The 25,825-nt window shown below is 38.9% G+C and overlaps 1 protein-coding gene across 9 annotated transcripts in view; it reads left to right on the forward strand.

Moving 5' to 3' along the window:
- CEP126 (centrosomal protein 126) overlaps positions 1 to 25,603 on the forward strand; it is a 105,068-nt gene extending 79,465 nt beyond the window's left edge. For 5 of the 9 annotated variants that reach the window (XM_040460806.1, XM_040460809.1, XM_040460812.1 and 2 more), the window contains 4 exons: positions 1,805 to 1,880; positions 4,106 to 4,315; positions 15,251 to 15,315; positions 25,271 to 25,603. In XM_040460806.1, the coding sequence (XP_040316740.1) occupies positions 1,805 to 1,880; positions 4,106 to 4,315; positions 15,251 to 15,315; positions 25,271 to 25,333 (414 nt within the window). In that variant the 3' untranslated portion in view covers positions 25,334 to 25,603. Of the gene's footprint in view, positions 1 to 977; positions 1,726 to 1,804; positions 1,881 to 4,105; positions 4,316 to 9,060; positions 9,464 to 15,250; positions 15,316 to 25,270 lie in introns of those variants that run through there. The other 4 variants (XM_040460808.1, XM_040460810.1, XM_040460807.1 and 1 more) reach the window with 4 other exon arrangements.
- The last annotated feature ends 222 nt before the right edge of the window (positions 25,604 to 25,825 follow it).

A 25,825-nucleotide genomic window follows, 5' to 3' on the forward strand; every position in this document is an offset into this window, starting at 1 on the left:
TCTATTCCTATAAACAGTCAACAATGAATGAATAAGGAGTTTCATATGGCTGTTTGAGATAGAGATCTTCAGTAAAAGTCAAAAGGTTAATAACAGTAATTTTAAAATTAGTGGAGGTGATTCTGTGAGAGCAAAGTAAACAGAGGTCTAGAGGTCTTACTGATCCAAGGATTGAATTTAAAATATTAAAACATCTAGATGGGTGAGTAAATCGCATTTCACTTGGAATTTCTACTTTAAATACCACTTCTTTTGATTTTTTAATAGAACTGGAATAGATTGCCTTATGAAGAATTTATATCCGAGTTATGAGTTGAGGATTCTATTGTTTGTATATCATAAGAACTATTAATTTTTTATATGGATAAGATTTTTAATATGAAGAAAACCACGAGATATTCTTAATGGCAAGACAAAAGTCATGTAGTTGTATGTATCGTGTGAATAAAGCTGCCCCGCTACCGACATACTCTTACTGCTTCATAACATAGTGCTCACTCACAGACATAACTTACTGATTACAAATACAATAATGCCTCCTAAGTCCTTCCTTTTTAACCTCCACATTGTTCACATCAAACATCTCAAAATCTGTCAAGTGAACAATTTTTTTCTTTATTTTTATTAATATATTTTAAATTCTAAAGCAATAGGTACTTGTTCTAACCAAAAAACAAAGTTTTAAGTGCTTGTGATTAGTGCCCTCTCCAAATTCTTTTTATTTTTCTGGGTCTTATTCTGTCCCATGTGTTCTCCCTCTGCACTCGGTCTTACTGTTTTTAGAGTCTGTTTTTGCTTTTGTTTCCAGAAGCCTCACTCCCATCTTTACACACATCTTCCATTCACACGGCTGTTTAAACATCTTCCAGAGTCTTAGCGTTAGAATAGGTGAATCAAAATCAAGTTTTGAAGTTTAACTTTCTCATCCCTTTTGTTTTGTTTTGATTTTTGTTTTTTTGTTTTGCTTTCTAACTAAGGATCCTACTACACAGGGGTTCAGTCATCCAGCAGTGCCCACCACGCCCCCACAACCAGTCACCATGTACTGGGAAACGTGCTTTATCCAACTGGATCTGCCCAGCCCACCACTTCCACATGGAAAGCACCTGAAAGAGACCAGTGAAAGCTAGAAAAGGCAGAGATGCCACTTGGTGCCTGGACTGGGTCAGTCCAGTGAGCCTCCCATCTGCGGTGGAGGCCAGGCGAGGCCGCCCAGGCCATGAAAGGAGGGCTCTTGCGCAAACCTGCGCCAGCGGCTGTTTGGATCGGGCCGAGCACAGGCCCGGGGTGGGGAGTGGCAGCCAGGCCCTGTCCTGTGTGAGAGGCAGTCCCTGCCCACTGCGGGGCATTTTGGGGTCCTTCCGGGCCGGAGAGCCGAGCGGTGCACCAGCGGCCAGTGCTGTGTGAGCTCCGGCATGGCCATTCCGAGCCGGACACCTGTCCCAGACATCAGTCACCTGCGGCCGCCCCGCCCTTGCAACGACAAACGGAGGTTAGAAGCCTCAAGGGAAATGTTTGCTGTTCCTTTAGGCAGCACCTTACTTCCCTCTTCCAAGCATCCACGACAACACAGCAACCTGAAATTTTTTCAAAGTTGACATAAAATACATATTTTTTAATATTCAGGTACCCTAGAAAGGACTTATTCCAGTAATTCTTGATTTCTAATAAAAAAAAAAAAACCCTACAGGTTACATGAGCAGTGATAACCAAAAACATATAGAGTGAATATGGGTTTGTTTAATGTATAATAATGAATTTTTAATATGGAATTATGTTCTGATTTCATGTTATATTTTTATAGAATTTTGGACAAAGTGTCCAGCTAAGTTCAAGGGAGCCAAAACAAACAACAAGGGGTACTTCTGATGTTGAAGAAGGTATGTTTCGGTTTAAAATTTCTCTCTGAGCTTTGTTCCCCATGATTTCGTATTTTGTTACGTGTATTTTCCTAAGTGCACACATACCTGAGCGGTGAACCACCATGTGGGGGCTAAGCCGCTCTTGCCCTGCACATTCAGGCTGTTGCCAGGTTTTTTATTCTAAATAATAATGTACTGGATGGATGTGAGGACGATCTGGCTGCGACATCTGTCACCCCATTGATCACCAGGGTTGATTTGGCTGATCTGGCTGGCTAGGCGGGTGTCCCCTTCCTCCCTCACCAGTCCATGTGCGTCCCTTCCAAAGCTGAGCGCTGGGTCGAAGAGGACGACATTCCCCTATAGAGGAGGACCGTGCTTCCATCAAGGGTATACGATTAGCTGCGCTCCCCTGCTAGAACCTCCAAACTAGCTCTCAAGGTCCATTTGTAGGAAAACGTAGGGTAGTCTAGCTTCCAAGACTCCAGACACATCCACATGAGGCGCTGCAAGTGGCAGTTGCCTTTCTTTAAAAAAAAAAAAGAAAGAATAATAATAGTAATTAATAATAATAATGATGTTGATGACGATGATGTATTGGACATCTTTCTACATGAAGCTTTTTCCTCACTTTTCAACCATTTCCATGAGATGGAGATTCCCAGAATTAAAATTACACTATTTTCCATGTCATTGACATCCAATAAATACTTGCTGAGTGAAACTCTGTATTACATGAATACTGGATCAGAGGGAATAAGCATTGTTATAGCTGTACATATATATCCCTAAAATACTTTCCTGAAAAACATCATTTAAAACTTTTCTGGGATGTGAACCAACTTGAGGTGCAATTATTTCTATGATTTGCTTACATGATAGGCAAAGAAATTGTGTTTTATTGTTGATTTGTATTCCTTTTATTAATAACATGCTTCATTGTTTTGTATGTGTGTTAACTTGTAGTGATTTGGTCCTTCATACTCTTATTTCCTGTGGTACCGGAGCTCGGGTATTTCCTTAGTGATTCCTGCAAATTCCTTAAATGTCAGGAGTTCTTTTCTTCATATTAGTTGCAAATGTTTTTACTACTTTATTATTTGCTTTTTATTCCACTTATATGTTTACATATAGAAGTCTTCCTTTGCATTTTTTATTCAACAGATGATGGCTAATTTCCTGCATACAAGTAAAGATTGGATACACTGTAATGAACAAAATATATAAAAGTCTTGCCCTTCAAAAATTTAAAGTCTATTAGGGAAGACTGGCCTTTAAATAAACATGTTTTAGTCTTTTCTTAGTGATTTTTCCATTACTTTTAAGATCAAAGAACCTTTCCCATACAGAAATTCAGAAGCATTTATTTCTTTCTCCTCTAGATTGCTTTAATGGTGTGATTCATTAAATTAAATTCTTTAGTTACCTTTGATTTTGTTTAAACATATGATGTAATAGAAAACTGCAAATTGATTCTTGTAAAAGCAACAAACTAATTTCTTGAGTTATCTCTCCCTTCTCTCAAGACTCTGATGCTGCTTTGATAAGTTAAGTTCTTCGGTCTGATTGGGTCTTTTTTCTAAGCTGTCAGTTCAGTTCAGCTCATTAGCTCACTTTCTAACTTTTCCTTACTTTCCTTTTCTTTTACTCTTTTTTATCTTAATTGTTATTATAAAGACAATCTAGAAGTGCCTGGGTGGCTCAGTGAGTTAAGTGTAGGTCTCTTGGTTTCAGCTTAGGTCATGATCTCACAGTTCCAGAGTTTGAGCCCCATGTCGGTCTCTGCACTGACAGCTCGGAGCCTGCTTGGGATTCTCTCTCCCTGTCTCTCTGCCCTTACCCCTCCCAGGTGTGTACCCTCTGTTTCTGTTTCTCACGCTCAAAAAAAAAAAAAAAAAAAAAAAAAGACAATCTACTTCATCATCTCTTTGTACTACCAGTGAATAACAAAAACACAACACAGGAATAATCAATCTAAACATGCTGCATTTTTCCTTTAGCTCAGATAATGTGCCAGGAATGTTTATTGCCTCTCCATCACTTTGACTTTCTATGTTTTAATTAGGGATGGGAACATGCTAGATACGAATAATCTTGATAAATAAAATGCGAAGTAACAGAAGATTTAGAGGGTTTCTTTTTGTGAAGGGAATACATACAAGCACATGTCGGTTAAGTAGGTGTAAGAGAAAATCCCAAAGAGAAAAAAGGATCGAAGAGTAATTAATGTAAAGTTTCTGTAGTTTCAGATAGTACTTCTGAGTTTTTGATGGCTGAAAACCTAGTGAAAGCTTCAGTGCCTGAGGATGAAATTCTCACTGTCATAAATAGCAAGCAGCTACAGAAACCAAATCTGACTTCAAATAAGACCCCGCCGTTCAACATCTGTGCACTGTCAGCTGATGAACAGAAGATCCTACAGTCCCTCAGTCGTCTCAATGAGAGGCTGTCCTGTAAGTGTGGAAGATCACCTTTTATGAGAAATGTTACACTTCGTACTTAGATAATTGTAATTTAAAATTTATTTTAACTTAATAATTAGAAATAAGAATCCTCAAGATGGGTAGTCTCACAGAAAATCCTCCCTCCATAAAGTTGGGCCTCCCAAAGGGCTACACCCCACAGACACACACACACACACACACACACACACACACACACACACACGGGTGGAAAAGCATGTACGTCTTGAACTTCAGCATTGAGCCAGTGAGGGAGGAAAACAGGCAGGCTTTGTTCACCTCTCTGTGTCTGTGTGTGTGTCTGCGTAGGTTGTAGCCCTTGCGCTATGTTTTGTTAATAGCAGCCTCATACTAAAGGAAATGCTAAAGAATGCACTTTAGCAGACCAAAAGTAATTTCAGATGGACAGTCTGAGAGTGTAAATTTGAAAAAACATTGGATTAAATACTAAATGTAATAAAGTAGTGTGTGTTTCAAAGAAAAAAACATTACCATTAGAATGCCTACTAAAGGGAGCACCTGTGTGGCTCAGTCAGTTAAGCGTCCCACTCTGTTTTGGCTCAGGTCATGATTTCACGGTTCGTGAGATCGAGCCCCACATCGGGAATCTCTCTCTCCCTTTCTCCCTGCTGCTCTCCTACTCATGTGCTTGCTCTCTGTCTTAAAATAAATAAACATCTTTTAAAATGCCTTTTAAAAGTAATGCATAAGTTGGGAGAACATAAATGGTGTTAAGTTGCGCTGGGATTCTTCTTAAGGAATTTGGTGCAGATTAACTTTTTTCCATTCATATATAGTTACATACAGTGTTATATTAGTTCCAGGTGTGCAATATACTAATTCGACCATTATATACATTACTCAGTGCTCATCACAATAAGTGAACTCTTTTTTTTTTTAAGTTTATTTATTTATTTTGAGAGAGAGAACATGTGCACGTGGGGCAGAGAAAGAGAGAGAGAGAGAAAATCTCAAGGAGGCTCTGCACTGTCAGTGTGGAGCCCAACTCGGGGCTTGATCCCACAAACGATGAGATCATGGCCTGAGGCAAAGTCAAGGGTTGGATGCTCAGCCGACTGAGCCACCCAGGCACCCAATAAGGGAACTCTTAATCGGAACTCTTAAAGCTGAAAATAAAGAAGATAGAAAATATGTACCAAACAAATTCTAACCACAGGCAAATTGGTTTCAGTGTCTTATTATGAGACAAAATAGAAAACATTAAATTACATAAAAAAGATCATGATGACCAAAGTTTTAATTCAGGGATTAACCAAGAAATTAAAAAGGAAATTAAAAAGTACATAGAAGCCAATGAAAATGAAACCACGACAGTCCCAAACCTCTGGGACACAGAAAAGGCTGTCATAACAGGGAAGTATACAGCAACCCAGGCCTTCCTAAAGAAGGAAGAAAGGTCGCAGATACACAACCTAACCTTACACCTAAAACAGCTAGACAAAGAAGAGCAGACAAAGCCCAACACCAGCAGAAAAAGGGAAATAATAAAGATTAGAGCAAAATTCAATGATATTGAAATCATAAAAACAGAAGAACAGATCAATGAAATCAGGAGCTGGTTCTTTGAAAGAATTAACAAAATTGATAAACACCTAACCATTTTGATCAAAAAGAAAAAGGAAAGGACTCAAATAAATAAAATCACAAATGAAAGAGGGGAGATCACAACCAACACAGCAGAAATACAAACATTAATAAGAGAATATTATAAGCAATGATATGCCAACAAATTAGGCAATCTGTAAGAAATGGACAAATTTCTGGAAACATATCAACTACCAAAACTAAAACAGGAAGAAATAGAAAATTTGAACAGACCCATAACCAGCAAAGAAATTGAATTAGTAATCAAAAATCTCCCAAAAAACAAGAGTCCTAGGCTGGATGGCTTTCCAGGGGAATTCTACCAAACATTTAAAGAAGAGTTAACACCGATTCTCTTGAAGCTGTTCCAAAAAATAGAAATGGAAGGAAAATTTCCAAACATTCTGTGAGGCCAGCACTTCATTACCCTGATTCCAAAACAAAGACCCCACTAAAAAGGAGAGCTACAGACCGATTTCCCTGATGACCATGGATGCAAAAATTCTCAACAAGATACTAGCAAACCAGATCCAATAATACATTTAAAGAATTATTCATCACAATCAAGTGGGATTTATTCCTGTGATGCAGAGGTGGTTCAATGTCCACAAATCAATCATGGTGATACATGACATTAATAAAAGAAAGGATAAGAAGCACAAGATTCTCTCAATAGATGCAGAGAAAGCATTTGACAAAATACAGCATCCTTTCTTTTTAAAATTTTTTTAATGTTTATTTCTGAGAGAGAGACAGAACATGAGTGGGGGAGGGGCAGAGAGAGAGGGAGACACAGAATCTGAAGCAGGCTCCAGGCTCTGAGCTGTCATCACGGATCCCGACGCGGGGCTCAAATTCACAGAATGCGAGATCATGACCTGAGCCGAAGTCGGATGCTCAACCAACTGAGCCACCCAGACACCCCCAAAATACAAAATACTTTCTTGATAAAAACCCTCAAGAATATAGGGATGGAAGGATCATACCTCAAGTTTATAAAGCCCATATATGAAAGACCCACAGCTAATATCATCCTCAATGGGGAAAAACAGAACTTTCCCCCAAGGTCAGCAGAAGTCTCCCACTATTGCATGAGGGTCACAAAATTCTCTGGCACAAAACTTGTCAGAGATACAAAGCAAAGTTGACAACTGTGAGGACAGAAAACTTCCCTGCTCCCCCACAATGAGACCAAAAAGAGCAAAGTAGCAAGCACTAGAACTCTGCCAGAGGAGAGGCAGGAGCCTACAGAGAGCCTGGCTGGGTTGTGCAGGCACACAGGAAGGCCAGACACTAAGAGTGGAGTAGGAACATTGAAGAAAAAACCTCCATGACCCTGCAGAGACATAGAACAACACCAGAGGGATGTAAACCAGTGAGGGAGTAAAGGCACAAACAACAAAGCAACAACAAAGCCCAAACCCAGGGGCACCTGCTGGCTCAATGGAGCAGGGGACTGTTGATCTCAGGTCAGAGTTGAAGCCCCATGTTAGGTGCAGAGCCTACTTAAAAAAAAAAAAAAAAAAAAAAAGTCTCAGGCTCCTGAGTAGCTGCATCATTAAGCATCTGACTTTGGCTCAGTTCATGATCTTACAGTTCATGAGTTCAAGCTCTGCATTGGATGAGCTCAAGCCCCACTTCTTTCTCTTTCTCCCTCACTCTCTCTCCCTGTGCCCCTCCTGGGATTCTCTCTTTCTGTCTCTGCCCTCGCTCACTTGTGCCCTTTCTGTCTCTCTCAAAAACAAAAACAGAACCAAAAACTCAATTCCTGGTGATTAACCACACACACGCCCCAGTTGCCTAGCAGAATAGGCATCCCCATTTCCTGGCATAAGTCCTATTTGCCTCACTAACCACCATTGTAAACATAAAGTTTAGCATTCAGTCAAAAATTAACAAACACCAAAAAAGTGAGGAAAGATGCTCACTGTCAAGGGACAAAGCAGGCAGCAGACACAGACCCAGAGGTGACTCACACACTGGAACTCTCGTGCAGATGCTTTAAGTGGCTGTGACTAACGTATTAAAGGTTCTAGGGGGAAGGGAGGCAGGTACACAAGCTGCAGCCTCTTTCTGCTGGAGGAGAGTCCCAGGCAGCTGGATGCTACATGCTGCCCTCACAAGGTGTCAGCGCCTGTCCTGGGGTCCCAGGCAGCACACCAGCAGAAAAGCCACAACTGCTGGGGTCATGTTCAGACAAGCTATCGCTCCATATTGGAAAAAAGGGATACCAGGTAGAGATTAAAGTGAACTCCTATCAAATATTGTATATAAAATTTAGTGCCAAATTACTGTGATTAAAGATTAAATATGAAATAAAATATATAAAGCTTCTGAGAGATTATATAAAAATATTTTCTAACCTCAGGGTAAGGAAATATTTCTTAGAGCACATGGAACATGATCCAAAGAGGAGAAAAATAATGAATTTGACTATATCAAAATTATAAACTTGTCTTTGTATCAAAACATGATTAAAACAAGGAAAAAGGCATGATGTGAGAGAATATTTAGAACACGTACAAGAAGGACTCATATTGGGGCACCTGGGTGGCTCAGTCAGTTGGGCTCTGTGCTGTCAGTGTGGAGCCTGCTTGGGATTCGCTCTTTCCCTCTCTCCCCCTCCCCAACTCACACTGTCTCTGTCTCTGTCAAAATAAATGAATAAACTTAAAAAAAAAGAAGAAGAAGGACTCATATTACAGTATATAAATAGGGGCACCTGGGTGGCTCAGTTGGGGTTGAGCCTCCGGCTCTTGATTTCCACTCAGGTCACGATCCCAGGGTCGTATGTTGGACTCTGTGCTGGGCATGGAGCATAGAGAGGCTCGCTCGTTCGCTCGCTCTCTCTCTCTCTCTCTCTCTGCCCCTCCCCCACCTCTCTCCCATCTCTCTCAAAATAAATAATCACTTTTTTTTTTTAAAGCAATGGAATACAGTTACATATTCCTCAGAAAGACACAGGTTTAACAGTGGGGGATGCCAGGCCTTGGTAATGGTGTGCAGCGGTGGGAGCCCCTCCCGCAGTGCCTTTGGGGTGTGAGTGGGTGCAGTCGCTTGAGGAAATGTCCTGCCATCATCCGATAGGTTGAACATGAACAGACCCTACAAGCCAGTAATTTCCCTTCCAGATACATGCCCTCGAGGAAGCCTGCACGTGTGCATCAGGAGACATGCAGAAGTATACAGAGATCATCATTGTTTTTGGAAGCCCCAAACTGAAAACACCTAAATGTGGAATACCCACGTGCCGCTGTTCAGCAAGGAAAATGAACAAACTGCAGCTACACACATCATCATAGATGATTCTAAACAATATAATTTGGGGCAAAATAAGGCAAATCACAGCACAAGAGCAACAAGTCAGGAGGAGTTAAGATGACAGATGAGTGAGGGGACCCTGGACTTGTCCCTCAAACTCGGCTAGATCAACATCAAACCATTGTGAACACCTAGGAAATCGATCTGAGGATTCACACAATGATCTGCATAGTTTGAGGGAGAGAACACAGCAGGTGCATGGTGCTGAGAGGTGAACTGGGGGGCGAGAAGAGCCAGGGTACCTCGGAGGGGGGGGGGGGGGCCGTATTTGCCGAGAGGAGAAAGGGGGAGAGAGCAGCACCTCGAGTTTTTGCAGGAAAGCACTTCCCCCCGAAAGCAGCTAGAGAGAAAGAATGAAAACATGCTCTGGGGACTGGACAAGAAAATGTTCCCCAGAACCATTGATGGGGGAAAAAGGAGAGGGTTTCAATACCACTAGGTTTTTATAAACAACAGTATGCCAAGTGTGACGTTTCAGAGGTCAGCACCTCGGAAATAAAGCTTTAAAAAAAACCATTAATAATAGTAGGAGGCTTTAATACCCCACTCACAGCAATGGACAGATCATCTAAGCAGAAACTCAACAAGGAAACAATGGCTTTGAATGACACTCTGGACAAGATGGACTTAACAAATATATTCAGAACATTTCATCGTAAAACAGCAGAATATACATTCTTTTCGAGGGCACATGGAACATTCTCCAGTACAGATCACACACTGGGTGACAAATCAGCCCTCAACAAGTACAAAAAGATGGCGATTTTACCATACATATTTTCAGATCACAACAATGTGAAACTTGAAGTCAACCACAAGAAAAAGGTTGGAAAGCATTCAAACACATGGAGGTTAAAGAACATCCCACTAAAGAATGAATGGGTTAACCAGGAAATTAAAGAAGAAATTTTAAAAATACATGGAAGAAAATGAAAATGAAAACACAACAGTCCAAAACCTTTGTGATGTAGCAAAGGCAGTCCTAAGAGGGAAGTATATTGCAATCCAGGCCTATCTGAAGAAGCTAGAAAGGTCCAAAATACACAACCTAAACTTACACCTAAAGGAGATAGAAAAGGAATGGCAAATAAAGCCAAAAGCCAGCAGAAAAAGGGAACTAATAAAGATTAGAGCAGAAATAAATGACACACAAACAAACAAAAAACAGTAGAACAGATCAATGAAACTAAGAGCTGGTTCTTTGAAAGAATTAACAAAATTGGTAAACCACTAGCCAGACTTATCAAAAAGAAAAGAGAAAGGATCCAAATAGATAAAATCACAAATGAAAGAGGAGAGATGACCACCAACACCACAGAAATACAATCATAAGAGAATACTACGAAAATTTATATGCCAACCAACTGAGCAGTCAGGAAGAAATGGACAAATTCCTAGAAACTCACAAACTATCAAAACTGAAACAGGAAGAAATACAAAATTTGAACAGACCCATAGCCAGCAAAGAAATTGAAAAGGAAAACTTTGAAACTCATTCTATGAAGTCAGCATTGCCTTGGGGATTCCAAAACCAAGGACCTCACTAAAAAGAATTACAGGCCAGTATCCCTGATAAACATGAATGCAAAAGTTCTCAACAGTATATTAGCAAACCAAAGTCAGTACATTAAAAGAATTATTCACCATGAGCAAGTGGAATTTATTCCTTGGCTACAGCACTGGTTCAATATTTGCAAATCAATCAATGTGATACATGACTATAATAAAAGAAAGGATAAGAACCATATGATCCCATCAATAGTTGCAGAAAGAGCATTTGACAAAATACAGCATCCATTCCTGATAAAAATCCTCAAAAAGGAGGGATAGGTGGACCTCAAGATCATAAAAACCATATACAAAAGACCCATAGCTAATCTCCTTAATGGGATAAAACTGAGAGCCTTTCCCCTATGGTCAGGAACAAGACAAGGATGTCCACTCTCACCATTACTATTTAACATAGTACTGGAAGTCTTAGCCTCAGCAATCTGACAACAAAAAGAAAAAGCATGCTAATCAGCATGGAAAAAGTCAAACTCACTATTTGCAGATGACATGATACTCTGTGTGGAAAACCCAAGAGACTCCACCAAAAAGGTGCTAGAATTAACATATAAGATCAGCAAAGTCACAGGATATAAAATCAGTGTGCAGAAATCTCTTGCATTTCTCACCAATAATGAAGCAGCAGAAAAAGTAATCAAGGAATTGATCCCATTTGCAATTGCACCAAAAACAATAAGATACCTACAAATAAACCTACCTAAAGCAGTAGAAGATATAGAGGCACCTGGGTGGCTCAGTCGGTTAAGTGTCCGTGGTTCAGTCAGTTAAGCATCCATCTTCGGCTAAGGTCACGATCTCACTGTTCAGGGGTTCAAGCCCCGCATCGGTCTCTGTGCTGACAGCTCAGCGCCTGGAGCCTGCTTCGAATTCTGTGTCTCCCTCTCTCTCTGCCCCTCCCCCGCTCATGCTATGTCTTTGTGTCTCAAAAATAAATAGACATTAAAAAAAATTTTTAATAAAAATAAAACATTAAATAAAAACAGAAGTAAAAGATCTATACTCTGAAAACTATAGGAAGCGTATGAAAGAAATTGAAGTGGACACAAAGAAATGGAAACGCATTTCATGCGCATGGATTGGAAGAACAAGCATTGTTAAAATGTCTATACTACCCAAAGCAATCTGTGTATTTAATGCAGTTCCCATTAAAATACCACCAGTATTTTTTGCAGAGCTAGAACTCACAATCCTAAAACTCGTATGGAACCACAAAAGATCCTGGATAGCCAAAGCAATCCTGAAAAAGAAAAGCTGGAGGCATCACGATTCCTGATTTCAAGCTGTATTACAAAGCTGTAGTCATCAAGACAGTATGGTACTGGCATATAAACAGACACATAAATCAGTGGAACAGAAGAGAAAACCCAGAAATGGACCCACAACTATATGGTCAGTTCATCTTTGACAAAGCAGGAAAGAATATCCAGTGAAAAATAGACAATATTTTCAGCAAATAGTGTTGGGAAAACTAGACAGCAACATGCAGAATGAACTGGACCACTTTCTTACATCATATACAAAAATAAATTCAAAATGGATGAAAGCCCTAAATGTAAGGCAGGAAACCATCAAAATCCTAGAGAAGGACACAGGCAGCAACCTGTGTTGCTTTGACCTCAGCTGGGGCACCATTAGACACTAGACAACATTGCTGAAGTCAGGGGAAACAAAAGCAAACATGAACTATTGGGACTTCATCAAGATAAAAACTTCCACACAGCGAAGGAAACAATTAGCAAAACCAAAAGGCACCCTACAGGATGAGAGAAGATACTTGCAAATGAGGTATCTGATAAAGTGTTAGTATCCAAAATCTATGAAGAATTTCTCAAACTCAACACCCAAAAAACTAACAACCTAGTTAAGAAATGGGCAGAAGACATGAATAGACATTTTTCAAAGGGGACATCCAGATGGCTAACAGACATGAAATAATATTCAACATCACTCATCATCAAGGAAATACAAATCAAAACCACAATGAGATACCATCTCACACCGGTCAGAATGCCTAAATTACCAACACAAGAAACAACACATGTTGGCAAGGATGCGGAGAAAGGGAAACACTCTTGCACCACTGGTGGGAATGCAAACTGGTGTGCCACTGTGAAAAACAGTATGACGATTCCTCAAGAAACTAAAAATAAAACTACCCTACAATCCAGCAATTGCACTATTAGGTATTCACCCAAAGGATACAAAAATATAGATTTGAAGGTGTACATGCACCCTGATGTTTATAGCAGCATTATCTATAATAACCAAACTATGGAGAGAGCCCAACTGTCCATCAACTGATGAATGAATAAAGAAGATGGGTGTATATATTCAATGGAATCAAAGAGAATTAACTCTTGCCATTTGCAATGATGTGGATGGAACTAGAATGCATTATGCTAAGTGAAATAAGTCAATCAGAGAAAGATAAAAAGCATATGATTTCAGTCGTACGTGGAATTTAAGAAACAAAACATGAACATATGGGAAGGTGGAGGGGAGAGAAGAGAGGGAAACAAATCACCAGAGACCCTTAAATATGGAGAACAAACTGAGGGCTGATGGAGGGGAGGTGGGTGGGGGATGGGCTAGATGGGTGATGAGTATTAAGGAGGGCACTTGTGATGAGCCCTGGGTGCTATATTTAAGTGAGGAATCATTGAATTCTACCCCAGGAAACTACATTGCACTGTAAATGAATCAAAATTTAAATTTAAAAAATAATAAAAATTCAGAACAAAAATCAGGTCAGTTTTACTTATTTGAAGTTCAGAAACAGGTAAAACAAGCAATATGATATGCATGTATACTCATGTGCTATAATTATGCAGACACAAAGCCCATGTAATCGGTCACCTCTGTGGGCAAGGAAAGGAAGTGCAATCCCCAGAGAGGCATGGAGATGGGAGCTCCGGGAAGTTCCTAAAATAGTGATAATGTGCACATTTCTCAGTCTAAGTCATTACATAGACATTAGCTTCATTATAATTAATTGCAATATGTATATATGCTCTATATGTTTTTTGTGTTAATTTAAAAATTAAAATTTAAGGGGCGCCTGGGTGGCGCAGTCGGTTAAGCGTCCGACTTCAGCCAGGTCACGATCTCGCAGTCCGTGAGTTCGAGCCCCGCGTTGGGCTCTGGGCTGATGGCTCAGAGCCTGGAGCCTGTTTCCGATTCTGTGTCTCCCTCTCTCTCTGCCCCTCGCCCGTTCATGCTCTGTCTCTCTCTGTCCCAAAAATAAATAAACATTGAAAAAAAAAATTAAAAAAAAATAAAATAAAAATTAAAATTTAAGAATAAAATATTAATAAGAGTGCCTGGTGGGCAACTCTTGGTTTTGGCTCAGGTCATGATCTCGAGGTTCATGGGATTGAGCCCCACATTGGGCTCCACGCTGACAGTGTGGAGCCTGCTTGGGATTCTCTCTCTCCCTCTTTCTCTCTGCATCTCCCCTGCTCATGCACAAGTTCTCCCTCTCTCTCTCTCAAAAATAAATAAACTTTAATAATAATATATTAATAAAAAGCAGGGAGCTACAACCCCAGAAGCAATATATAACTAAGGCTGTAAGATGTCCAATTATGAAGATCAAGAGTAAAAAACTCAGGTCAGTTTTTTTAGAGGGTTTTTTAGAGGGTTTTTTCCTATTAGATACTTCGACATGCTTAAATGCTTCACATAAAGGATTCTGCTTGAAGGTGTTTTTTTTTTTTTCTTTTGCCCAGACCCTTGCTTTTATATGGACCAAAGCTTAAGCACTGAAAAGGCAAGAGTTGACGAATTATTCAACTTTTATGCCTTAATAGCTAAATAAACATCTCTTCTTTCCTGAGATACTCAAAGAATCAAATTTACCTTTTGTTTTACAAAAGAAGAGGGGCACCTGGGTGGCTCAGTCAGTTGAGTGTCCGACTTCGGCTTAGGCCATGATCTCATGGTTCATGGGTTCCAGCCCCACATCAAGCTCTGCACTGACAGCACTGAGCCTGCTTGGGATTTTCTCTCTCATTCTCTCTCTCTCTCTCTCTCTCTCTCCCCCTCCCTCGTTCATGCCCTGGCTCACTCTCTCTTGATTGCTCTCTCGCGCTCCCTCAAAATAAATAAATAAACTTTAAAAAGTAATAAAAGTACTGTATTTTTTAAAAAGGAAGAAAAAAAAGACAAGAAAACCCAGCATTTGAAGGAAGATTGTTATAGAATAGTCAAAGTATTAGGAATTTCTTTTTATCAACATTAATTTTATGTAATTGTTTATCATCAAATTACTTCTATTTCCTAACCTAATGCAAGGCTAAAGACTGTTTCTGGTGACCAAAGAAGAAAGTCTGTTCCCCATGTTGAGTATTTGACACTAGAACTTAACATTTGATTCTTCTCTGTCAGCATACGTAACTGAATTATTTTTGTGTCATGGTATAATTATTTCAGATGTACAAGAAACCATTTGCAAAAATCCATCCATCAAAAATACCTTACAAATAATACCATTTCTGGTAAGTACTTTAAGAAGCTTTTATTTCTCTCATTTTAGGAAATGTCACGATTTTGTGTGTAAGAATCCTGTATTGAAATTAATTTTTCTTGATAATGGCTTTTAGGGAGTTTTTCTCCCAGTCAACTTTCAATGATGAGACGTTTTGTTAGAATCAGCAAATATCCTTTCATTTAAAACAATCAAAATATATAGGATGCCTGAGTGGCTCAATCACTTAGGCATCCGACTTCAGCTCAGGTCATGATTTCAAGAGTTCTAGCCCCACGTAGAGCTCTGGAGCCTGCTTTGGATTCTGTGTCTCCCTCTCTCTGCCTTCTCCTACTTGCACTTACTCTCCTTCTCTGTCTCTCTCAAAAATAAATAAACATTTTTTTAAAACTAAAAAAAATCAAAATATAAAGTTTTTTCCATCCAGAGTATTTCATCATCCATGGGAACAGAAACTGATATCACTGCACTACTGATATGTGGTATATGGGTATGTAGCCTAACCGGAAAATTGTTGGTTATTTTACCATGGTAATGATCCCACCCTTGCCCATCTCCCTTTTGTGTTTTCAAAGTTCAAAACTAGACATCATTATTTGGAATTTTGTTTTTGTTTTTTGCCTTGACACTGGATTCTGGTAAAGATACACATATAAGTGGCAATTTAGTGCATTAAGGAATTTTCAGTCTAACAGGGAGAAAGAACACACATGGATAGTGTATACAAATTACCATAATATGAATTAAGACTATGTGAGGCACCTGGACTCTTAGTATCCTCAACTTAGGTGTTCGACAAAGAAATGCATTGTTAGAGGGGCGCCTGGGCGGCTCGGTCTGTTAAGCGCCCAACTTTGGTTCAGGTCATGATCTCCCAGTTCATGGGTTCGAGTCCCGCATCGAGCCCTCTGCTGACAACTCAGAGCCTGGAGCCTGCTTCAGATTCTGTGTCTCCCTTCTGTCTACCCCTCCACCATTCACACTCTGTCTCTTTCTCTCTCAAAAATAAATAAACATTAAAATTTTTTCTAAAAAAAAAAAGTTTTCTTAGAGAATTCATTGGATGCTTGCTCAATTGTTTTTCATCACATACCCTCAGTTCTGTAATCTTGACAAGAAAAAGTACGACGACACAAGTATACTTCATTTCTTATTATTTGCTCTTACATAAACAAAGTTACACATTTCCTGCCCACATTTTAGATTTTTGCTGTGTCCTGAGTGTGGTAGTAAAGAAGAAGAAAGAGGCTGCCCCTGCCTTCATGAAGCTTATTTCGGTCTCTGCAAATGGTTCTCAGAAACGGCCTTTTTGGTGTGGCATTGTTGATGCAGTGACTATTGTACAGGAGTCTTTTGGCAACTGTCACTTTGACTCCTGATCTATTTTCTTCTATAATTTCTATAATTCTCAAAAATTATATATCTCTCTGGAAAATTCACGAGAGTGAAGTTTATATATTAATCCACCATGCTGCACCCCCCACATGTGTGTTTTATTACTGTTTTTTGTGTTTCCCCCCATTCTGTCACTCCTTGTGTTTCCTTCTCCCACAGTGTTTGGTGGTGTTGCTTTGAGTTTTTCCTCTTAGGAAAAGAAATGGACTGGCATATTCACTCCTGTTGAGATACTTGGCTTGAATTTTAAAAGAATTTTTCATTTTTAAAAATTATTTTTTGAAAAATTTTAATGTTTGTTCTTTGAGAAGGAGAGAGAGAGCACAAGCAGGGTAAGGGCAGAGAGAGGGAGACACAGAATCCAAAGCAGGCTCCAGGCTCTGAGCTATCAGCACAGAGCCCAATGTGGGGCTCAAACTCATGAACCATGAGATCATGACCTGAGCCAAAGTCAGAGGCTTAACTGATTGAGCCACCCAGGGGCCCCTCACTTCTAAAAATTACTTTAAAAGACTTAAAACCATTTAAATCATTTAAAAACAATTTCTGGGAAGAAGTATAGTAAATTTCTAAAAGTGGGATTTTAGACACTTGTAACATGAGCAAAAGAAATACTTTTGAGCAGGATCTCTCAGGTGGCAGGCAATCAGCTTCCACCGCTCAGAGCAAGTGCTGTTGTAAGATTTCAGAGGAACAAAATTTGGCCCATCCCTTCCTGTATCCCTTCACTGATTAGTCATAATCATCTTAATGGTACTGGCATCTATCCTCTAGTGTACCTGTGAGGGCTTCTAGAGAGAAGAACCAGTGTAAAGTATTTAGAACAGTGCCTATAACACAACACATGCTAGACACCATTGGGTTGCATTATCATTAGTGCCACTATTGTGATCATCTTATCCATTTACATCGTCTCAAAAAAAAGGTTGCATTGTTTCAGAAAAAGGTAACATTCCTGAAACTACTTAAGTGAAATGCACATGCAAAGCATAACTTCCTTGTAAATAATAGGAATCCTAACAATTTGTAACAATTCATAGTCCCACCTACCTCTCTTTTTACACTATGAATCTTCCTTCCAGCCAAACAAATTTAATGCGTTGTCCTTCAAGTCTGCAGTACTCTGTATGCTGTCATGTTTTTCTCATTGTTTGTTCATGTTCACCCCCGCTCCAAACTGCACCAGCTGTACTTTTGCACTACCTTCCTAATCCAACCTATCTAAGCACCAACTTAATGTCACTTCCCCCGTGAATCTCTCCATGACCAATCCAGCTTATGATGACCACATTCTCTCTGAACTTAATTACTGTAGTACCACTGGTTTTATACTTCTACTCCATAGGTATTTTTGTGGGTTGTCTTTTTACATGAGTGATCTTCTTTGGAACTATATTCTTGAGGCTGTTTTTCCATTTACCTGTCTACTTCGTAGAAACTAGCACATACTACATACTTGAAAATATTGGTTGAGACTTCATGATTTTTTTACACCTGGTTTTTAAATATATGATGTACCTTTTTCAGGCTACAATAAAATGAGGTGATGTATTTGAACTGGAAACGTTTTTAATATTCTGAAGCAAGATTTTATGCCCCATAAAATACCACTGTTTTCTTGCAAAGCCCCTTGGTGAATGCTAAATGTCAATTAATACTCTTTAATGGCACCCAAATTTTGTTGAGATATATTTAGAAACAAGAATGGAAGCACACTTAGGGATTCCTACCACTGAAGAGTACTGTCCCAAATTATTTCACACACGTTATCTTGTTTAATATTCTAAGCGAAGGACATCAAGGAATTTTCTCAAGTCTCACAAATATTCAGTGGCAGAGCCAAGGTTCAGTTTCCCAAGTTTCCCCCCAAAACTCTTCTACCTCTTTTAATTCTTACTTCAGTTGATGACACCATCCTCCAGACTTCCCAGACAGAAATGTGTATCTCATCCAGGCTTCTCCTTCTCCCATGCCCACAGGCAATATGTCCTCCTGATAATACACCTCAAATCCATCCACTATCTTCATTCCTACTGTTAGTGCCTTTGTTTAAGAATTTATCATGTTTCAGGCGGCAAGGATGGATGAAGCAGAGCAGCAAATCAGCGATATAGAGGACAGACTTATGGAGAATAACAAAGCAGAAAAAAAAGAGGGAGACCAAAGCAAAAAAAAAGAGCATGATATAAGAATCAGAGAACTCAGTGACTGATTGAAAAGGAATATCATTGGGGCGCCTGGGTGGCGCAGTCGGTTAAGCGTCCGGCTTCAGCCAGGTCACGATCTCGCGGTCCGTGAGTTCGAGCCCCGCGTCAGGCTCTGGGCTGATGGCTCGGAGCCTGGAGCCTGTTTCCGATTCTGTGTCTCCCTCTGTCTCTGCCCCTCCCCTGTTCATGCTCTGTCTCTCTCTGTCCCAAAAATAAATAAAAACGTTGAAAAAAAAATTTAAAAAAAAAAAAAAAGAAAAGGAATATCATCAGAACCATAGGGGTCCCAGAAGATAAAAAGAGAGAAAAAGGGGTAGAAGGTTTATGGGAGCAAACCATAGCGAAAAAGTTTCTTAACCTAGGGAAAGACACAGACATCAAAATCCAGGAAGCACAGAGAATTCCCATTAGATTCAACAAAAACCAGTCATCAACAAGGCATATCATAATCATATTCACAAAATACTCAGGCAAGGAAACAATCATGAAAGCGGCAAGGGGGAAAAAGTCCTTAACCTACAAGGGAAGACATATCAGGTTTGCAGCACACCTATCCACAGAAACTTGGCAGGCCAGAAAGGAGTGGCAGGATATATTCAATGTGCTGAATAGGAAAAATATGCAGCCAAGAAATTTTTATCCAGCAAGGCTTTCATTCAAAATACAAGGAGAGATACAAAGTTTCCCAGGCAAACAAAAATTAGAGCACGTTCATGACCACTAAACCAGCCCTGCAAGAAATTTTAAGGGGGACTCTCTGAAGGGAGAAAAGACAGAAAACAAAACAAAACAAAACAAAACCCAAAGCAACAAATACTGAAAGGACCAGAGAGCACCACCATAAACTCCAACTCTACAAGTAACATAATGGCAATAAATTCATACCTTTCAGTACTCACTCTAAATGTCAATGGACTGAATGCTCCAATCAAAAGACATAGAGTAACAGAATGGATAAGAAAACAAGATCCGTCTATATGCTATTTATAAGAGACCTATTTTAGACCTAAAGACACCTTCAGATTGAAAGTAAAGGGGTGGAGAACCATCTATTATGGTAATGGTCGCCAAAGAAAGCTGGAGTAGCCATACTTATATCAGACAATCTATATTTTAAAATAAAGACTGTAACAAGAGATGAAGAAGGGCTTTATATCATAACTAAGGAGTCTATCCACCAAAAAGATCTAACACTTGTAAACATTTATGCTCCAAACGTGGGACACCCAAATATATAAATCAATCACAAACATAAAGAAACTCATTGATAATAATACCATAATAGTAGGGTACTTCAACACCCCACTTAGAGCAATGGACAGGTTATCTAAATAGAAAATCAACAAGGAAACAATTGCTTTGAATGATACACTGGACCAGATGGATTTAACAAATATATACAGAACATTTCATCCTAAAGCAGCAGAGTACACATTCTTCTCCAGTGCACAAGGAAGATATCTAGAATATCTGGACACTGGGACACAAATCAGCCCTCAACAAGTACAAAAAGATGGATCATACCATGCATATTTTCAGACCACAATGCTATGAAACTCAAAATCAACCACAAGAAAAAATTTGGAAAGATAACAAATACTTGGAGACTAAAGAACATCCTACTAAGGAATGAATGGGCTAACCAAGAAGTTAAAGAGGAAATCAAAAAGTACATGGAAGCCAATGAAAATGACAACACCAAAACCTCTGGGACGCAGCAAAGGCAGTCATAAGAGGGAAGTGTATAGCAATCCAGTCTTTCCTAAAGAAGGAGGAAAGGTCCCAGATACACAACCTAACCTTACACCTTAAAGAGCTGGAAGAAGAACAGCAAATAAAACCCAAAACCAACAGAAGACAGGAAATAGTGAAGATTAGAGCAGAAATCAATGCTATCGAAACCAAAAAAAAAAAAAAAAAAAAAAAAATCAGTAGGAAAGATCAGTGAAACTAGGAGCTGGTTCTTTGAAAGAATTGACAAAATTGATAAACACCTAACCATTTTGATCAAAAAGATAAAGGAAAGGACCCAAATAAATAAAATCACAAATGAAAGAGGGGAGATCACAACCAACACAGTAGAAATAAAAACAATAAGAGAATATTATTAGCAATTATACACTAATAAAATGGGCAATCTGGAAGAAATGGACAGACTCCTAGAAACATGTAAACTACCAAAATTGAAACAAGAATAAATAGAAAATTTGAACAGGCCCATAGCCAGTAGAGGAATCGAATTAGTAATCAAAATCTCCCAAAAAACAAGAGTCCAGGGCTGGATGCCATTCTAGGGGAACTCTACCAAACATTTAAGAAAGAGTTAACACCTATTCTCTTGAAGCTGCTCCAAAAAATAGAAATGGAAGGAAAACTTCCAAATTCCTTCTTCAAGGCCAGCATTTCATTACCCTGATTCCAAAATAGGACAAAGACCCCAATAAAAAAGAGAACTATAGACGAATTTCCCTGATGAACATGGATGCAAAAATCCTCAACAAGATACTAGCTGACCAGATTCAACAATACATTAAAAGAATTATTCACCACAATCAAGTGGGATTTACACCTGAGATGCAGGGCTGGTTCAATATCCGCAAAACAATCACTGTGATACATCAATAAAAGAAAGGATAAGAACCACAAGATTCTCTAAATAGATGCAGAGAAAGCATTTGACAAAATACAACATCCTTTCTTGATAAAAGCCCTCAAGAAAGTAGGGATAGAAAGATCATACCTCAAGATCATAAAAGTCATATATTAAAGACACATCACTAATATCATCTTCAATAGGGAAAAACCGAGAGCTTTCCCCCTAAGGTCAGGAACAAGACAGGGATGTCCTCTCTCGCCACTGTTATTCAACATAGTATTGGAAGTCCTAGCCTCAGCAATCAGACAACACAAAGGAATAAAAGGCATCCAGATCAGCCAGGAGGAGGTCAAACTTTCACTCTTCACAGATGACATGATAGTCTATATGGAAAACCCAAAAGATTCCACAAAAAAACTGCTACAACTGATCCATGAATTCAGCAACCTCACAGGATATAAAATCAATACACAGAAATAAATTGCATTCCTATACACCAATAATGAAGCAACGGAAAGAGAAATCAAGGAATTAATGCCATTTAGAATTGCAGCAAGAACCATAAAATACCTAGGAATAAACCTAACCAAAGAGGTGAACATCTACACACTGAAAACTGTATAAAGCTTATGAAAGAAATTGAAAAAGACAAAAAATTGAAAAATATTCCATGCTTCTGGGTTGGAAGAACAAATATTGTTAAAATGTCGATACTACCCAAAGCAATCTACGTATTCAATGCAATCTGTATCAAAATAATACCAGCATTCTTCACGGAGCTAGAACAATCAGTCCTAAAATTTGTATGGAAAAAATTTGTACAGAAAAGACCCCGAATAGCCAAAGCAATTTTGAAAAGGAAAACCAAAGCTGGAGGCATCACAATCCTGGACTTCAAGATGTATTACGAAGCTGTAATCATCCAGACAGTATAATATTGGCACAAAAACAGACACTCAGATAAATGGAACAGAATAGAGAACCCAGAAATGGACCCACAAACATATGGCCAACTAATCTTTGACAAAGCAGGGAAGAATATCCAATGAAAAATAGACAATCTCTTGAGCAAATAGTGTCGAGAAAACAGGACGGTGAAGTTCAGAATGAACCTGGACCACTTTCTTACACCATACACAAAAAGAAACTCAAAATGGATGAAAGACCTAAACATAACACAGAAAGCCATCAAAATTCTAGAGAAGAAAGGAGGCAAAAACCTCTTTGACCTTGGCTAGAGCAACTTCCTAACACATCTCCAGAGACAAGGGAAACAAAAGCAAAAATGAACTATTGGGACCTCATCAAGATAAAAACCTTTTGCACAGTGAAGGAAACAATCAGCAAAACTAAAAGGCAACCAATGAAATAGGAGAAGATATGTGCAAACGACATATCATATAAAGGGTTAGTATCCAAAATCTATAAAACTGATCAAACTTAACACCCAAAAAACAAATAATCCAGTGAACAAATGGACAAAAGACATGAATAGACACTTCTCCAAAGAAGACATCCAGATGGCCAACCGACACATGAAAAAATGTTCAACTTCACTCATCATCAGGGAAATACAAATTAAAACCACAATGAGATACTACCTCACACCTATCAGAATGGTTAACATTAACAACTCAGGCAACAACAGATGTTGGCAAGGATGTAGACAAAGAGGATCTCCTTTGCACTCCTGGTGGGAATGCAAACTGGTACAGCCACTCTGGAAAACAGTATGGAGGTTCCTCAAAAAATTAAAAATAGAACTACCCTATGACCCAGAAATTGCACTACTAGGTATTTATCCAAGGGATACAGGTGTGCTGTTTCAAGGAGACACACACCCCAACGTTAATAGCAGCACTATCAACAATAACCAAAGTATGGAAAGAGCCCAGATGTCCATCGATGGGTGAACGGATAAAGAAGATGTGATATATATATATATACAATGGAGTATTACTTGGCAATCAAAAAGAATGAAATCTTGCCATTTGCAACTACGTGGGTGGAACTAGAGGGTATTATGCTAAGCAAAATTAGTCAAAGAAAGACAAGTATCATATGACTCAATTCATATGAGGACTTTAAGATACAAAACAGATGAACATAAGGGAAGGGAAGCAATCATATAAAAACAGGAAGGGAGGCAAAACATAAGAGACTTGTAAATATGGAGAGCAAACAGGGTTACTGGAGGGATTGTGGGAGGGGGGATGGGCTAAATGGGTAAGGGGCATTCAGGAATCGACTTCTGAAATATTGTTGCACTATATGCCAGCTAACTTGGATGTAAATTTAAAAAAATTAATTAAAAATTGGTCTCTATAAATAAAAACATCAAGTAAACATTAAATTTATTCTATAAATAAAAAACATTTTAAAAAAAAGAAGAAGAAGAATGTGTCATGTCTCACCTGAAGAGATGTGATCTGTCCAGGGTATCTTTCACACCATCAGCCCAGAGTAATCTTTGTAAACCAAGAATATGAACATATCACTCTCCTGTGTCAGCACTTACCTGTCACCTAAAAGATGAATTAAAACTCCAGAGAACTGCATTCACGACCTTCCCATCTGCACCTCTGGTTGCTCCCCAGCTTGTAAGTTATATACATTTGAGCGACAGGTAGGTCTCCCTGGAGCTCCCTGTCCTTCCAGGGCCCACACTGCCTTCCCCTCATCCCCTGCCTCACAGGACTTGTCCTCTTACATACTTCTCTCCTACTCATTCTTTCAGGCTTCATTTCACTGCCTTTCCCTCTAAGAAGGCTTATTCAGCCCAAGTTTTATCCTGTCAAAGTTTAGAACTTCCTCTTTTTGGCAGCTATAGCAGCCTGATTTTTTTCTTTTCATAGAAGTTATCATACTGGTCTCCTTTTTTTCTTTCCTTTTCTTTTTTTAATTTTTTTTTAATGTTTATTTTTGAGACAGAGAGAGCACGAGCAGGGGAGGGGCAGAGAGAGAGGGAGACACAGAATCTGAAGCAATCTCCAGGCTCTGAGCCATCAGCACAGAGCCCGATACAGAGATGGGACTCACGAACCGTGAGATCATGACCTGAGCTGAAGTCGGCGCTTAACCAACTGAGCCCCCTGGGTGCCCTCTTTTTCTTCATTGAACAGATATTGCCTGGGTTTTCACTGTGTCAGACACACAGTGCCTGTGTGTGAGGGCCGGGACTAGAAAGAGGAAAACACTTTCCTGCCTTCAAGTCTCTTGCGTTCTAATAGAGACGACATGCAAACACTGTCCTCTCAGAGGCTTGTCCCAGGGCGTCCTGAAGACACCAGCCATGGCTTTTCAGTGTAAAAACTATGATTCTTAGAAGCAGAATTTTTATTTTGGAATATTTACTTTTTTTTAAATAAATTTTATGAATTTAATGAATTTTTACCTAATGCCCTCTCAAGCAACTTCTTTAACCCAATATATGTTGTTAAACTACACCTAGGGTGTTATATGAGTTGCTGGAGCTTCCCTTAGAAAATAAAATTGCTAAATTGTGACTATTTACACACCAGATTAGGTTAAAAGGCACCTGCTAATCACCTTTTCCAATAGCAAAGGGTGAAGATTATGAATTATTATCATTGGTGTGATGCTTTATGTGAAGTGGTACTCATTATGTTGAGGTTGATGTATATGCAGCACTTGAGAATTTGAATTATGAATTTAGTGTTATTAACATCCGTAATCTGTAAGGAGATCCACCTGTGAATCTGCCTGTGAATACTACAGTAAAATAGTGTTCTGAAATTATGTTACAGAACAGCCAGCCAAGGACCAGTCTATCTCCTGATGTTGGATCCAGAGTGCAGAGAAAATACTGATGAAGAATAACAGTAACTATTAAATGGAATCATTATTTTTGATAATCTCCTGTAAATATATCCTAGATTTCTGCATTTGTTAATAATTTAAAATACTATAACCATAAAATAAAGGTAAATCATAACATGGGTAATGGAGATAAATTGACTAGTTTACATTTATGCTACAAGTTTATTATGTATTTTATTGATACATTTTTAGTGAATGGAAATGCTTCATTGTTTTTAATGGGCATGCTTCTGAAAATAAATTCATTATATTTAAAAATACAACAGGATATTTTGTTATTAAAATTATGTATTAGCTGTAGTTGTGAAGCTTTGTTTTTCTAAAATTCCTAATAAATTCTATTAAATTTTGGTACAGTGGTGTAAAAAGTTGATGATTTTTTTAAGTCTATTTATTTATTTTGAGGGAGAGAGTGGGGGAGGGGCAGAGAGAGAGAGCAAAAGAGAGAATCCCAAGCAGGTTCCAAGCTGTCAACACAGAGC

The sequence above is a fragment of the Herpailurus yagouaroundi genome, unplaced genomic scaffold (genome assembly GCF_014898765.1).
Source record: "Herpailurus yagouaroundi ecotype Mexico unplaced genomic scaffold, PumYag 251, whole genome shotgun sequence".
Classification (NCBI taxonomy): Eukaryota; Metazoa; Chordata; class Mammalia; order Carnivora; family Felidae; genus Herpailurus; species Herpailurus yagouaroundi.